Here is a 16,174-nt window from a genome sequence, read left to right as displayed (position 1 = left end):
TTTTTTTTTAAATGTATTTATTTGAGGTTAAAGAAAATGGAAATACATATATTTATATTCAGTTGTTCAGTCAATTTAGTGATTTATCTCAACTAAAAAATATTCAGGTATGTATGAACATTCATCATTGCTGTTCTGTAACACACAAAATAGCAACAGGCACAAGAATGAATCGAGTTAATTCTGTTTGGGGCACTAAGTTAAATTGTAACTGTATGAAACTTGTATATAAAAACAAAACCACTGCATTTAATTGTTCTAGATTAATTCCAGCGAAGCAAAACCATCAGGTCTATACAAAATTAATTATCTGACAATTACTATATTATTCTAATGCCAAATTACTTTGACATTTATTTTCTAGTTAAAGGTTGTTCTGATTTTTTTTTGTATCTGTTTACATTTTTTTTTTTTTACTTGGCTTACACTCATTTTTCAATGAACAATTAACTTGATTTTCAGCAAATAAGTTTACATTTTTAGTACATATCACTGCAGTTTTATTTTTTAAAATATTATTTCAGTCTCTCATTATAATCTACTAGTCATATTGCTCTGTAGAAATATTTTAAGCATTACATCTTTGGAGGATTTAATAATTATTTTTTTATAAACTTGTTTTAAATATTCTATTCATATATAAATATTATATAAAAGTGCAAAAGTCTATTTATTTATTTTTTAAATAACATAATAATCAGTTGGGGCTAAACAACACAATCTCCCAACTGGATAAAAATAATTGTATATTAACCAAACAATTATTAATTGGACCTTCAACCTTTACAATATTATGGCCCACTATTTTAAGGGACACTGAACCCAAAACGTTTTCTTTTGTGATTCAGATAGAGCATGCAATTTTAAGCAACTTTCTAATTTACTCCTATTAGCAAATGTTCTTCATTCTCTTGGTATTTTTGTTTGAAAAGCAAGAATATAAGTTAAGATGCGACCCATTTTTGGTGAACAACCTGGGTTGTTCTTGCTGATTGGTGGATAAATTCATCCACCAATAAACAAGTGCTGTCCAGGGTTCTGGACTTTCTTTTTCAAATAAAGATAGCAAGAGAACGAAGAAAAATTGATAATAGGAGTAAATTAGAAAGTTGCTTAAAATCGCATTCTCTATCTAAATCATGACAGAAAAAAATTGGGTTCAGTATCCCTTTAGACACTTGATAATATATAAATGCATTGTGAGAGTTTTTAGTTTACAGGAGGATATTTTCTGTTGTGATTGAGATCTGCATTTTTTTATGGTCACTATTAATATAACTGAATGTTTACTGAGCTCGTTCTCAGAGTTGAACAAGTATGCATTTTGCATATTTGGGAAGAGGGTGTGTGATTGCCTTGCCAGCTGCCTTTGTGTGCTGCTTTTTTTTGCCATATGTTCACCTTTTCAGAAGATTCGGTTCAGGACAATGAGCATATACAATAAATATCAACCTGCCATAACTCCCAGCCAATTCCACAATGTGGCAATTTATATTACAGGTGAATATACCAAATACTGACTTATACATGGTCATGGCTATATAGTTCTAAATAATTCCACAGAGTTTCTTTTAAATAATGTTTTGTTGGTATTTTTTTAGTATAGGAATCATGAAGTGCAAAGTGCATAAACTCTTTAAAATAAAAGATTATTAGGAGTGGTTGCAAATTATTTCCATACGTTTAGAATTATTGCTATATTTATACAACTGCAACAGATTGTGAAACACAGGGCAATATGTTACTGCACAGTTTGTTGTATAGCTTTTACAGAATTGCAAAGTATTTACCATTATGCTACATGATAAATTACAGGTGAGCAGACTCTTAAGGAAGCAATGACTAACCAGAAGTGACTAGCTTGTATCCAGGATATGACAAAAGTGTTCTTAGTTAAATACCTTAGACATTACAAAAGAAGAATGTGATTATTTACATGCAATGCTCTTTTTGTATTGGATATAGACCTTACAGTATATATTACATGTTATACAGATTCCCTAAGTTACTGTACTGGAATAGAGACCAATTCCTTATTATTTAACATTTTTTTTATGATCCTGTTAATCATTTGGAATATATCACCCAATATCTTATTATGTTACTGGATTTATTGTTGTCATGCATAGATATCCATACACAAACACATTTTCATGACCAGGACTCTGAATCCTATTTAATAATGTTTATCAATTCATGTAATAGCTTAGTCTGGATCCTGAGGGTTTATTTAAAGGACCACCATAGAATAGCATAAACAATAAATGCATATTAAAGAGATAATGCCCCTAGTTTGAATTTTGCATGAGTAGTAGATTTTTGTTGTTGTTGACAAATGTCAAAGTAAGTTACATTTTCTTTCCCAATGCATCATGTGACAATCATCAGCCAATCACAAAATGCATATACATATATTCTGTAAATTTTGCACATGATCATTAGGATCTGGTGCATCAGAATTTGTGCATATAAAAGGACGTTATTGAGATAACAGAAGTGAATTGGAAAGTTGTTTAAAATTATGTGCTCTATCTGAATCATGGAAGTTTAATTTTGACTAGATTATCCTTTAAGTTAAGCAAGTTAACTAAGTTAAGTTAGATATTGATATTAGTAGCCACAATATATATATATATATATATATATATATATATATATATATATATATATATATATATATAGAATATAGGAAGAAAACGAGGAATTCCAGGACTGTTGCCAATGTTGGTTTATTAGAGCAGGTAAGTGAGAGACACAGTCACAGTGTGCAGGGATTAGATTTGACGCGTTTCCCGCATGCTCACATGCGCTTCATCATATATATATATATATATATATATATATATATATATATATATATATATATATATATATATATATATTATAATGCCTGATGAAGGGACCTCAGTGTCCTGAAAGCTTGCAATTGTATCCAATATTAGTTAGCTATTAAAGGTATCATTGCTTTTGTTGTTTTCTTACAAAAGGATTATATATATATATATATATATATATATATATATACATACAGTTAATCAGTGTATTCCCAACCGTAATACTGAAATACAATGAAATTGTAAATTAATTATAATCACATATACACGTTATCCTCTCTGTACAAAGATATATACTAAATGGCAGGCAAAATGTAGAGCAGAATGGACAAATGGATACAGAAATTCAATATTATCTCAATTGTTTTTTAACATTTGTGTAGGTTCTATAGCAGTAAAACAGCATATCACACAATGTACACAAATATTGATACACTTTCATAGGGTTTAAATCTTAATTTTTACAAATTATGAATTTAATATGCCTCTTGAATAGCTACTAAAATATTTTACCCGTTATTTAAAGGGATTGAAAGGTCAAAAATGAAATGTGCATAGATGCATTTTAATTTGAAATAGAAACGTTTGTGCAATATACATCTATTTGAAAAAAATGCTTCTAGTAAAAGTTATTACTGTTTTTCTTTGGCATACGCACATATCCTGTCAAGGCTCGTGCACCAGTATTCAAACAACTCACCTTCTCAAAGAGTCAGCAGTGACTTGTATGAGAAAAATTAAGCCTACAGAAGCAATACATACCACTGCCAGCTCTCTGAGCAGACATGGTGTTTGAATACTCGTGCACAGGCCCTCGCAGGATATGTGCCTATGCCTGAAAAAAACAGTATTGCAAAAATGCTTCTATTTCAAATTGAAATGCCCCATGCACATTTCATTTAATTTTTTACCTTTCTTTCCCTTTAATCTTGTATCTCCTTCAGAATCAAGAAATGCATTTTTTATGTTCTGGACTGAAATACCCATTCATGATAAAACACTAGATAGATAAGTTCATAGAATAATATAGGAACCAGTGTTTTATCTTCTGTGAGAAAATATCACTTTGATAACTCTAGGTCACTAGGTCCGTTTTGAGATAACAAAGCACTAGTGTGCTACCCTGTGATTGACACTAAACAACCTGTAATGTAACATATTTTTAAAATGTAATTGTTTATCTGTGGTTTACATTTTGTTTTAAAATATTTTTAAAAAATTCATAATGTTCCAATTACCGAATTAATCACCCTGTGCACCATAAATGGATATTTTCCTTCTAATGAAAAAGCTCTATTTTAACGTTACACACACATGTGCATTTCCACAGCACCAAAATCGTAGAACTTTTTTAAAGCATGTGAACAACCATTTAAAAAAACAAAAAACAAGGTAATATTATTTAAAATACAACAAATAAGAACATAATGTACCTTCAATTACATTATTTTAGAAAAATAAGGAGTATGTTCTGCCTAGCTTATAGAATTTTTTTGTATTTCACACCACTCCAATCCATTAGATAACCAGTAGAAAGTGCCGTTATCTTGCAGTTTTCTAGTTTATTGTAATTTCAAGTGGTACCAGTACTTTGTATTACGAAAATTCAACAGTCCAACAAATTTTTTTTTTTTTTAACATTTTTTTCAGAGAATTTTGGGCATCCCTAATCTACCACAATTGGGCTTTCTCTAAGCATAATTTAATATTTGCCTGCAAGTGTTTGTTTTTTTTAAATAGAAAAATTATATAGCTCATGCCAGATTTTTAAACTATAAAATTAGCGCACATCTTAAATAACTCATTAGAATGTTAAGTTATGATTGTATTTTAGTGTGCGGAAGTTTAACAAATGTTTAATTATAAATATACTCAAAATATAATAAACTGTCATGAATTGATATTATTGGTTAATTGAAAAACCTGTTCAACCCCATTCGGCAGGGAGTATAAATATTAAATCCATTAGCCATCATATTTTGATTTAGTTTTGGCCACATAGTCTTTCATTCCCTGATGGTTTGCAAGATCCCATGTGAAAACTACCATTGACACTTGTGAAATGCTTCTAATGAAATGTTTCTAATAGTTTTTCACCAATTTGAAAACATTTTTCAATAAATAGTATATGTAATTTTACCAAATCACATGGAGGGCCTTCTAGTTAGTTGAAATTAAATAAAAATAAAAAAATCACCCAAGTTTGCACACAAAATTATCACATGGTAGTTATGATAGGGTCAAATGGGAGGTCAAAATAAGTAACAAAAACAACCAGGAAAACCTACATTTCCTATATATTTTTATTCAAGCTTAGATTTATTTCCCTTTGCTACAATTAGAATATTTTGCACAGAGTTAACATATTTGTTTGTATTTTGGAGTATTATTACCTATTTATATCATATAATCAGTTTGATCACAGAGGATTTTTTTTTCTCTTGTCGGACCTTATGTTTTGTCAGAATGGTTAGAACCTTGTAAGAAATAATGAATACAATATAATATAGAGACAATGATGGGGGAAAAAAACAATATCTAAAATATTGGAGATGGCTTTATTTTTAGTAGCCAAGAATGTGGAGCATCATAAAGATATATTAAACTTACAAAAGTAGGAGCAAGCAGTACCCTTTTTTTTGTATGACCACACACACATTCAGAATGTCATCCAGTACATTTTACTCCAATACTGGAATTAAGTTTCCAGCAACAACCAGTCTGTTCAGGATATTGTGGCTAAGAGCTGTGCTATTAACATTAATGTTGGATCTTAATGTACCAATGCTTCTATTGTCAGCGGGAAAGGCCAGAATAGGATTGCGTGGCTACGCACCACTGAATTACTGCTGGGCTAAGTCACCTTTGATTAAAGGGACAGTCTACTCTAAATTTTTTATTGTTTAAACATATAGATGATCCCTATTACCCATTCCCCGGTTTTACGTAACCAACACTGTTATATTAATATATGTTTTACCTCTGTGATTAGCTTGTATCTAAGCATCTTCTGGCCACCCCGTGATCACATGACATTTTTATTTATTATCTATTGACTTGCATTTTAGCCAATTAGTGCTGTGTTGTGCACAACTTCACGAGCGTGAGCACAATGTTATATATATGGCTAACATGAACTAGCAATCTCCTGTTGTGAAAAGCAAATAAAAAAAGCATGTGATAAGAGGCAGAAATTTAGAGGTTTAAATGTTATAAAGTATGGGAATGGGTAGTAAAGGCATTATCTATCTTTGTATTTGTCATCAGGTAATATTCATGAATGACCTACAAGTAAAGACTTAATTATGCAGCTTAGGGGAAAGAGGGTAACAAGTAAAAACATTCAAATATTTCAAGAGTTTAAACAAAGCACAAGAGGGTTGTGTGTTTCTGAAAAAGAGAAGTGCTTAGGCACAAGGCATTTTCTACATATTAAGGGAAATAGGACGTTACACTTTTACCAAAAGGAGAGTAAATGAAGAGGTAGATACATTGTGGTCCTTATTTGAATATCATAACCTAGAACATATTTGTAGTAGCTCTGAATACTAAACATTTTCTTTATTAAAATTGGTCTAGTGTTATATCTTTAAAGGGACATTCTACTTAAATAATTATTCTCTAGTTTTATTGCATTGTGGTCCCTTTACCAGGATACAGTCAGTGAACCAATCAGGAGAGACATATGCATGTAGCTGTCGGTTACCCGTCATGTCCTGTTTAGGAATGACATGGATGTGCTTAACCGGTTTGCAGTGCATAACCACATAATCTTCAATAAACATTTATTTAATAGGAATGCCCTAATGAATTAGAGTGTTTTGGTTGAAAACTATATTGTTAGTTTAATGTAGAAAAAGCTAAAACTGAACTCACAAGCACTTAAAATGCTATCTATCTATCTATCTATCTATCTATCTATATATATATATACTGTATATTAGAGCTGCGGAATCTGTTGGCGCTCTACAAATAACCGATAATAAAATATATATATATATATATGAAAATCAGCTTTAATTATATTTAATAAGATGTTCAGAAACGTTGCAGTGTATAGGTGGTTTAGTACAGGGGGCATAGAGGTTGTTGGTCAGGATACTTTTAGCTAGTGTATTTTGCCCATTTTCTATAGCTTCTATTTAACTGTATAGCGCTGTTCCTAATGGCTTGAATTGCAGATGATATACACAAAACTGTTCATTTAAAGGGATGTAACACTGAATATACTAATATGGTTATGTGACCCAAGCAAGTTTCCAAAATATTTACTTTAAAGAGTGTTGATTATGTTTAATGTCAAAATTGACTTACAATATTGGCACATCATTTACATGTACTGTAGTTCTCAAAGCATACAGATGTCCTGATTGGTTAGTGCGCTTTGTGCACATTATGGCATTGTACATGGTGAACACACAACTATACAATCCGTTGTTTGCTCCAAGACTAACAATGGTAAATGCTGACAATGTCTTTAGTATATTAGGAGCATTAGGATTTATTTTCATAGATGTATGTTCATTCAAGTATGTTATACAGTTTTGTTAAATAGTACACTAGGAGCAATAGACTCATAAATGTATTCAGTTTCATGTCCCTTTAATGCTGAAAACTAAAATCAGCAGGGCTCATCTTTGAGTAATATTATCTTCAACTCCCCTCTTAATTACAACTGGGCTCGCCAAACCCAAAGAATTTTATACCTAGATCCTAACTTTTTGGGTTATTTTATATATGTATATATATATAAATACACACACACACACAAATACCACAGTTTATTCCTAAAAGTATGTGTGACTCCTAGATATTCTTACTAGCTCCTACATTTTAAACACAATTGGTGACAACTGAATTGCAACAGTAGTTATACTGTTTATATAGCATGATGAAAAGCAAAGAAAGATGTGTGTTGAGTTTAGATAACTACATTATTTTTGCTTATTTGTCTCAAATTAACAACTGCTATCAGATTCCTTGCTTAAACTGTGTATAGAGAATTTGCACCTTCTTAGGGGCTAGTTTAAAAAAAGATCACATTGATAACACATCAGTTCCTTAGTCACCCAACAGCAGCAGTAATATTATGGCAGCCATGTTTTTCAGTGAGAGTCAATATGGATGGTTTTACCATTATATTTTAATCCTTTGGCTATGAAGTAATGGCTGCCACTAACTACCATTATATTTTAATCCTTTGGCTATGAAGTAATGGCTGCCACTAACTACGCTTGACATCAGAACAAATTGATTGGCATCAATCCAAGGAGTATAACACAAGCCATTAAACAAATAAGAGCAAAAAGTAACATTTTGGAAGGATACGTCCCTTGGCTCTCAGTATTTGTAAAGCCTTAGATAATCTCTGCATCCAAAGATCTAGATCAAGGAAAATGAAGGATCCGCTGGGTTGCGTAAAACATAACTTTATTTGACATCCATTAAAATCAGTAAATCCAGGAAAGGCAAGCAACAAAAGATGAACAAATGAAAGTGGTGTGGCACTGCTGGTTTACACGTTTCGGCTTGTAGCCATAATCATAGCCAAAGATCTAGACCATATGATGTGTGTATAACTAGTCAACTATAACTATATATATTATATACAAGATGTATGATGTATGCTTTTTGCTAACTCCTTGCTATAGCATTAGATTGGGTGAAATACTGATCAAGTTTGAACAGAACAGTGTCTATTTATATAATGATCATTGACTGTACAATTATAATTCATTGTGACTATTGACTATTTCCACAGTGAGGACCCATGGAGGGCTGCAAAAATGATAAAGGGTTACATGCAACAGCACAACATTCCTCAAAGGGAAGTGGTGGACATTACAGGCTTAAACCAATCCCATCTTTCCCAACATCTCAACAAAGGAACCCCTATGAAGACCCAGAAACGAGCTGCTTTATACACCTGGTATGTGAGGAAGCAAAGAGAGATTCTTAGACGTAAGTATTCTTAGAAATGTTAGGAACATAGTTATGGTTGATTATTACCCATAAATAGCTTAAAACCTCATAATCAGGCCACAATCTAATGTTTAGTCAGAGAAGCCACATTTATTTTTAATCTGCAGATAATACTGAGTCACTATGGATTTTGCTCCAAGATCATACTTTTTAAGCTTATAGCGCTTTTCTTCTTGTGCTTGAACTTTTCTTTCTCTGATGTTAACATCCTTTTAACGCTAATAAGCTTTTTTGCTAATTAAGTATTGCCTGTAGTACAGCAAAGGAGTCTGGGTAGTAGTATGCTTTTTACATATTGATTTTGATCACTAAATATTTTAACATATTTGTTTAAGCCATGTTTAAATTCAGTAACAAGGATGAAACATTATATCTATATAGATTTTAGCATACATGTTCTCCTGTGTGGCATAAGTAAATATATTAAGACATCTTTTTTGAAACAACTTTAATTTTCTGCTCTTACTAATTAGTGGAGCTGTTAGGTTGTTTGAGCTTTTATAATCATTTCTGCCATTGATTTATTTAGACTTCTTGTAATTTTAACTTTATACTGTTAATGATATATTGTTTTTATTTTTTTAAATTATGATTATGCTAAATGGCTATGGCTAAAGGCCAGATCAAATGTCCTTTCTCTCTTTTCAGAATTCAACCAAACAGTCCAGGGTTCTGGCAATATGACAGACAAAAGCAGTCAGGATCAGCTGCTATTTCTCTTTCCAGAGTTTAATCAGCAAAACCAAGGCCCAGGCCAGTCTGATGATTCCTGTTCAGAGCCCGCCAGCAAGAAGATGCGGCGTAATCGCTTCAAATGGGGGCCCGCTTCCCAGCATATTCTCTACCAAGCTTATGAGAGACAAAAAAACCCCAGCAAGGAAGAAAGGGAAACTTTAGTTGAGGAGTGTAACAGGTACGGCAGAGTAAATTGCATTGCATTGTAGTATCTTGAAAACCCATATTTGCTACTCAGAGTATTTAATAGTCATTCATTGTAATTTCTATTTAATTCTAAAATATATCAATCCTAAAAATAATAATAGATCAGTAATGTAGATGGCTCCAATTGTAGTGGGCTGCTAAGCACCTCCAATCATATTTCTAGCACACACAATTATTAAAGGTGTCAATAGCGTAATTGGCATTAAAGAAATAAAAAATAAAAAATCCAGGGACACTTTGAAAAAGGAGCATTGAGGTAAGAAGGTTACAGGTGTATTGATCACATCCACTGATTGTTTCCATAGCACCATCAACTCTTCTCAATGTAATTTGCTGACAATATGCTCAAAATATTACATATTAGATAATGTATTGAAGACCAAGAAAGGCCTCAAGTCTGATTCTCACAGCCACAGACATCCTTATCACGCCCAAACCTCAGGTTACATTTTTACAATGTAGGACAATTATACTATGGAACAGGAGTCCAAAACCAGGACTGACCCAGGAAATATGTAGAGTTAGTCCCCTGTTTTCCTGCCATTTGTTCTACTCAGGACAGAGATAAATGGGAGGATAAGGGAAATTTGAATTAAAATAAAATTTTAAAAAACTAAAATAAATTGAAAATAACCCCCCCCCCCAACCAGTACTCCCTACCAATTTTAATATTTACACTGCAGCAAGTTGATACATGTTTATAGTTAAAGTTTATTTAAAGAATTGAGAGATATTCAAATTGTATGTGTCTAAGGTTAAATGACAGGTTTTCAAATTTGAAAAAGTGGCCCCTAAACGCGAAATATTATATAAATAGTATATTCTAACATGTACAATGGGTTGCATAAGTAACTCAATACTTATTAAATGTTGAATATGTTCAAAATATCTAGTTGTCATTGTGTCACAAATGTCTATGTTGCTGAATTTATAGAGCAGAATGCCTACAGCGGGGAGTATCACCATCTAAGGCTCACGGTTTGGGATCTAATTTGGTGACTGAAGTTCGTGTCTATAACTGGTTTGCTAACAGGAGGAAAGAAGAAGCTTTTCGACAAAAACTGGCTATGGATGCATATAGCACAGGACCATCACATCCTCACCCAATGAACACTCTTCTGTCACATGGATCTCCTCATCATACACAGTCTAGCACATCTCCCCCAAGCAAATTGCAAGGTACGAAATGCTGTTTTTATGCACACACGAGCGTGAGCACACACATATACACTCACCTACAGCTAGATGTTAAGTTCAGGCAACTACAAGGTTACATCTGGGTGCAGCAGATTTGTTACATATGTTTATACATTATTTTCAGTGATATAAAGTGCACACACGTCTCATATATGTATCTTAGCTTGTGCTACTGTAATACATCTGGCTATAATATTAATGTAACATTCCATTTTTTTCCCTTACTAATTATTTTCAAAATTTATCATCATTTGACTCTTTATAATAAAGCTTCATGAGTGCTTTGAAAAGATCAATTAATATCTGTTTAGTGGCTACTGCTAATTGGCCAATGCTATACTAATTTATATATATATAATCCAGTGTAATGACAGCACTTACTGGGTTTGGTAAAAAATAGCTTTTATTAGATAATAGTTTCTGTCTCCCGGATGTCAGGACCTAACATCTTCCTTCAAGCTGGGTGATACCATTTGAAAAAGGTGCCAGTTAGGCACCGAAACGTCCTGGGACTATGTTTTAAACTTTTCTAATAAAAGCTATTTTTTACCAAACTCAGTGAGTGCTGTCATTACACTGGATTATTTACTTTTCTGATTCTGGGGTTTAAGAGTGCAAATCCTTCACCTGGACTATATATATATATATATATATATATATATATATATATATATATATATATATATATATATATATATATATAAAGGAAAACATCTTTCCCAAAACATTGTGCAATAAATGGTGATTATTGGAGTGAGTGCTGAGTAGCTTTGTTTATTTTATTTTGATACCTTATTCTCAAGCACCACCAGAACGGCCCAAAGAAGTGAGAGTGCACTTATTTGACAATCAAAAATAGGGTCTTCTTTAATTATGAAACTATCCAAAGTACAATGTATATATATATATACTCATTTGATAGTTTCATAAATAAAGAAGGCCCTAATATTTACTCGCACATACTAGAGAGGTCAGGGTCTCACAGGCTATACTGTAGACTTACTGTTCATTCAGACAATTGGGAACATGGGTGGAGAAGTCGCTCACCACCATGTGCTTTGGTGATAGGATTCTTGTCTGGGGGGAGTAAAAATGCTCTGATCAGAATATTGTGGAAAACAAGACAATAAGAGAGTAGAAGATAACCAGTCAAGTGCTTGAGTGAGTACTAGAGCAAAAGCATTGTATGATAACAATTCGTATTGTCCTTCTACCTGTAATCTACACACCAAAGTCAGCCAACTCAAGTGGCAAACAAAAGAAAGCAGACTGTGACAAGCACTGGGTCACTGCAGGGTCAAAACAGGGTCACTAACTCTCATCTCTCAGCCAGAATTGGCCTAAAAAAAACCCTCTTCTTTTTCATTGAGAAATATTGTGAGTGACTTTAACTCATTCACTGTCTGCACTGTTTTTTCATACCACCATGGGCATATTTTGGCCTAGGCAAACAAGGCACATCAAGGGTGGCATAGTGGGAGGGGATAACACTTTTTTGTGACTAAATTTGTAAGAAGCTTAAAGGGACAGTCTACAATAGAATTTTTATTGTTTTAAAAAATAGATAATCCCTTTATTATCCATTCCCCAGTTTTGCATAACTAACCACATTATATTAATATACTTTTTACCTCTGAGATCACATTGTATCTAAGCATCTTCTGACAGGCCCCTGATCACATGGCATTTTATTTATTATCTATTGACTTGCATTTAATACTGTGTTGTGCTAAAACTTAAAAAACTCCCCGGGTGTGAACTCATTGTTATCTATATGGCCCACATGAATTAGCAGTCTCCTGTTGTGAAAAGAAAATAAAAAAGCATGTGATTAAGAGGCTGTCAATAGAGCCTTTGAAACAGGCAGAAATGTAGAGGTTTAAATGTTATAAAGTATACTAATCTAACAATGTTGGTTGTGCAAAGCTGAGGAATGGGAAGTAAAGGCTTTATCTATCTTTTTAAACAATAACAATTTTAGTGTCCCTTTAAAGATATTATAGAAGTATTATATAGGTATTTAATAGGAGATTTTGCCCAAAGAGCTTACATTCTAGGGGATATAAGATCCTGCTTAGGGAGCTTACAGTTTAGAGGTAGCTCTGAACCATTCATTTATTTAGCTGGCTATTGCCTTTAGCTCTGTTGGCTTTCAGCAAATAGGGGTCGATTTATCAAGCTGTGGTGGACAGGGGCGCACATACATGCCCCTGTCCACCACAGCTCGCCTCTGGCAGGCTGAATTCAGCTGCCAGAATTCAGCATTGCACACGAGCACTATTTTGCGCTCATGTGCAATCCCGTGCCCTGCCCGCGCACAGCCAAACATGTGTGGGCAGAAGCTGTCAATCTCCCCGGTCCCCGGGGAGACTGAAATTTGCCATCTAAGAGGTGGCGAAAGGTTAGGGAAGCAGCGGTCTGATGCCCGCTGCTTTTTAAATACGGACTGCTGGTTCTCTTGTTAGCACCTGCAGTCATAAAGAGTGCAAAGTCTGCTGAAGGCTTTGATAAATCGACCCCATAGAATTGTGTTTGGGGAAGTATAGTTCCAGTGTGTGTATGGGTTTATATGTGTGTATGTGCGCACATGTGTTTGTGTATAACTCTGTGTGGGAACATTTATTTTGGAAATGCCATTAAAAAATTCACATTATTCCCAGACCAAAAAAGGCCTAAAACTTTGGGTGTGGGGGGGGGGGGGGGGGGGGGGCAACATAATTCTGAGTGCCTAAGGCAGCACCAAACCTAAATACGCCACTGGATACCACACAGCAGTAGTGTATTTTGTCTTTGTGCTGTCCTAAGCAGTAGGAAATTGTGGTGTTCATACCCCTCACCACAACCATTTAATATCATATTCGCATCATAATTACATCCAGGGACCCATGGAGGAGGCATGTTCCTTCTCTAAAAACTAGCGATTGTTGGTTTGTAATATAATAATAATAATCATAATAATAACAATAATAAAAAAATATTATTACCATCATGTATTTGTTGAAGATCTTAGGAATGGTTAGGTATCATGCCAAATAAATCCTATTGCATGCCTTGCTTTACAGTTTTTTTTTATTAAGAATCTGCATTTTATTATAATTGTATTCTGATGCATTATAGGTTATGGGTTAATATATAGTTGTGCATGATTCATAACTTTAAGAAAAAATAAAGTAACCCATGATGAATTGATCATCTCATCTCCAATGTACAGACTTTCCACCTTCTTCATTATGACTTAGTGTTTGCAGATATTTTCTGTATAATCCTTTGACAATCTGTTACACAGTGTGTGGCTGCTTGCCCATGTCCATAAATAAAGCTGTTGATATTTGAATTGAAGTTGGACAAACCTCCTTCTGTTATTTTCAAATCATTCATACAAATATATTTCTAAGATTTTAAACTGCTGCTTTTCTAAATCCTTGCACATTTTTTGAGTTCAATGCCAATTTAACTTGTTCGATTTTTCCTTATTTTTAACTAATGGATTTAAGTTGTATAAAGTAATAGGTTAACCTGTAAAAAGTGCCTTTGTATTATCTATATAATCATAGCAGCAGAGCACAACTAGTTTCTAAAACACATTTTGTCTAAATAAATCAATTTTACAATTATTTTCTTGATCATAATAAATTGCTTTTTAACCAGTATGTTTTTTGAACATCAGCGAAGAAACAATTAATTTCCAAAGTATACTTATGTACCTCTAATGGTTTAATGTATATAAGACATGGAATTTTAATATCACAATAATAATTTGATTATGTAGTGTATTCTGTTACTTTTTATAATGTATTTGGTAGTCTGATTTAGAGACCTGTAATCTAATATCTCTCCTTACAAATTTTATCATGGTCCAGTTCAATAGAGGGCTACTAAAATAGCACATGGTCCAAAATATAACCCTTATAAGGGAAGACTTCATTACCTCATTATGTGTAGTAGAGACGAGCATTGGGCAGTTTCGTTCACTGCCAAACATGGAAGAAGGTGGTGACTCGTGGCATTCAGCTCTTTTCAGAGCCAGATTTATTCTTGTGAAAGTTCAACAAACTAAATCCAGATCTTTGGGGTCCACTTATCGAGCTCCGTATCTAAAGACCGCTGCTCCATAACTTGACCGCCTGCTCTGTGGCGGTGGACAGAAATCAACCGATCGAATATGATCGGGTTGATTGACACCCCCTGCCTGCTAGTGGCCGCGAATCTGCAGGGAGCGGTATTGCACCAGCAGTTCGCAATGATAAATGCCAACAGCGTACGCAGTCTGCATTTATCGATGTGCGGCGACATGATACGCTACATCGTATTATGTCCGTCCTCACTATAATAAATATACCCCTTAGTGTGTTGCACTTTCACAAGAATAAATCCGACTTCGAACAGAACTGAATGCCACAAGCGGCTGCCTTATTCTGCATTCGACAGTGAATGAAACTGCTGAATTCACGTCTCTAATGTATAGCTTAAAAGAGAGAGGTGATAACATAGAAATATTTAAGTTTATTTAGTGATTTAATAAAGCTAAAGATGAAAGATTTTTTTGTATGTTTTTTTACACAAAAAGAATAATGCTAGAACAAAGGGTCATGATCTCAAATTAAAGGGTAGCAGGTTCAAGAGTAATTTGAGTTAGCGCTCCTTTAGAGAAAGAGTGGTTGATACATGGACTAGACTTCCAATAGAAATGGTATAGATATATACTGTAAGTGATTTTAAGAATGCCTTGGGATTGCATATGGGAAGATTTGATGTGTTTTCTGGTTCTTTTCTATATTCAATTTTTTCTTTAAATAGACATTCAATTTCTGTTACCTGTTATAGAAAATTTTAAGTGGGAGGTAGATAAATCACTTTGGGTTAATAATTAAAAGAATGTATCTAAATCATTAGTACCTAATTAGAGTTCATTACTGTAAAATGTCAATGGGCACCATATGTGCGTTTTGCTATAAAAACGACATAGCAGAATAACTAAAAGTTAAGCCCTTGCTTTATTTTATTTGTAGAATATGTACAGATATGTTAACCCAAGTTGTCTGTTTATAGTGCAATAATATACGATGACCAAAATGTGACCCTGATTGAGGAATGTTCCACACAATAGGGTGACTGAAGAGAAGGTTGCCTCTCTATCATAGACAGATTGCTTACATGGTGCCCCACAAGCACACTTTCAGCAATATCAGCTGTTTTCAGTGTGGTTCGGTGGCTCTGCA

At 33.5% G+C, this 16,174-nt stretch overlaps 1 protein-coding gene across 2 annotated transcripts in view; it reads left to right on the top strand.

Moving 5' to 3' along the window:
- The window catches only part of HNF1B (HNF1 homeobox B), a 53,989-nt gene that overhangs the window by 2,441 nt on the left and 35,374 nt on the right, over nt 1–16,174 (top strand). Inside the window, exons 2-4 of one of the 2 annotated variants that reach the window (XM_053704752.1) lie at nt 8,596–8,795; nt 9,543–9,729; nt 10,693–10,937. In XM_053704752.1, coding sequence (XP_053560727.1) covers nt 8,596–8,795; nt 9,543–9,729; nt 10,693–10,937 — 632 coding nt within the window. Of the gene's footprint in view, nt 1–8,595; nt 8,796–9,464; nt 9,730–10,692; nt 10,938–16,174 lie in introns of both variants that reach the window. The other variant, XM_053704751.1, reaches the window with a different exon arrangement.

The sequence above is a fragment of the Bombina bombina genome, chromosome 3, assembly GCF_027579735.1.
Source record: "Bombina bombina isolate aBomBom1 chromosome 3, aBomBom1.pri, whole genome shotgun sequence".
NCBI lineage: Eukaryota > Metazoa > Chordata > Amphibia > Anura > Bombinatoridae > Bombina > Bombina bombina.
Note: the sequence above shows the minus strand (reverse complement) of the source record. Positions and strands in the feature narration are given on the sequence as shown.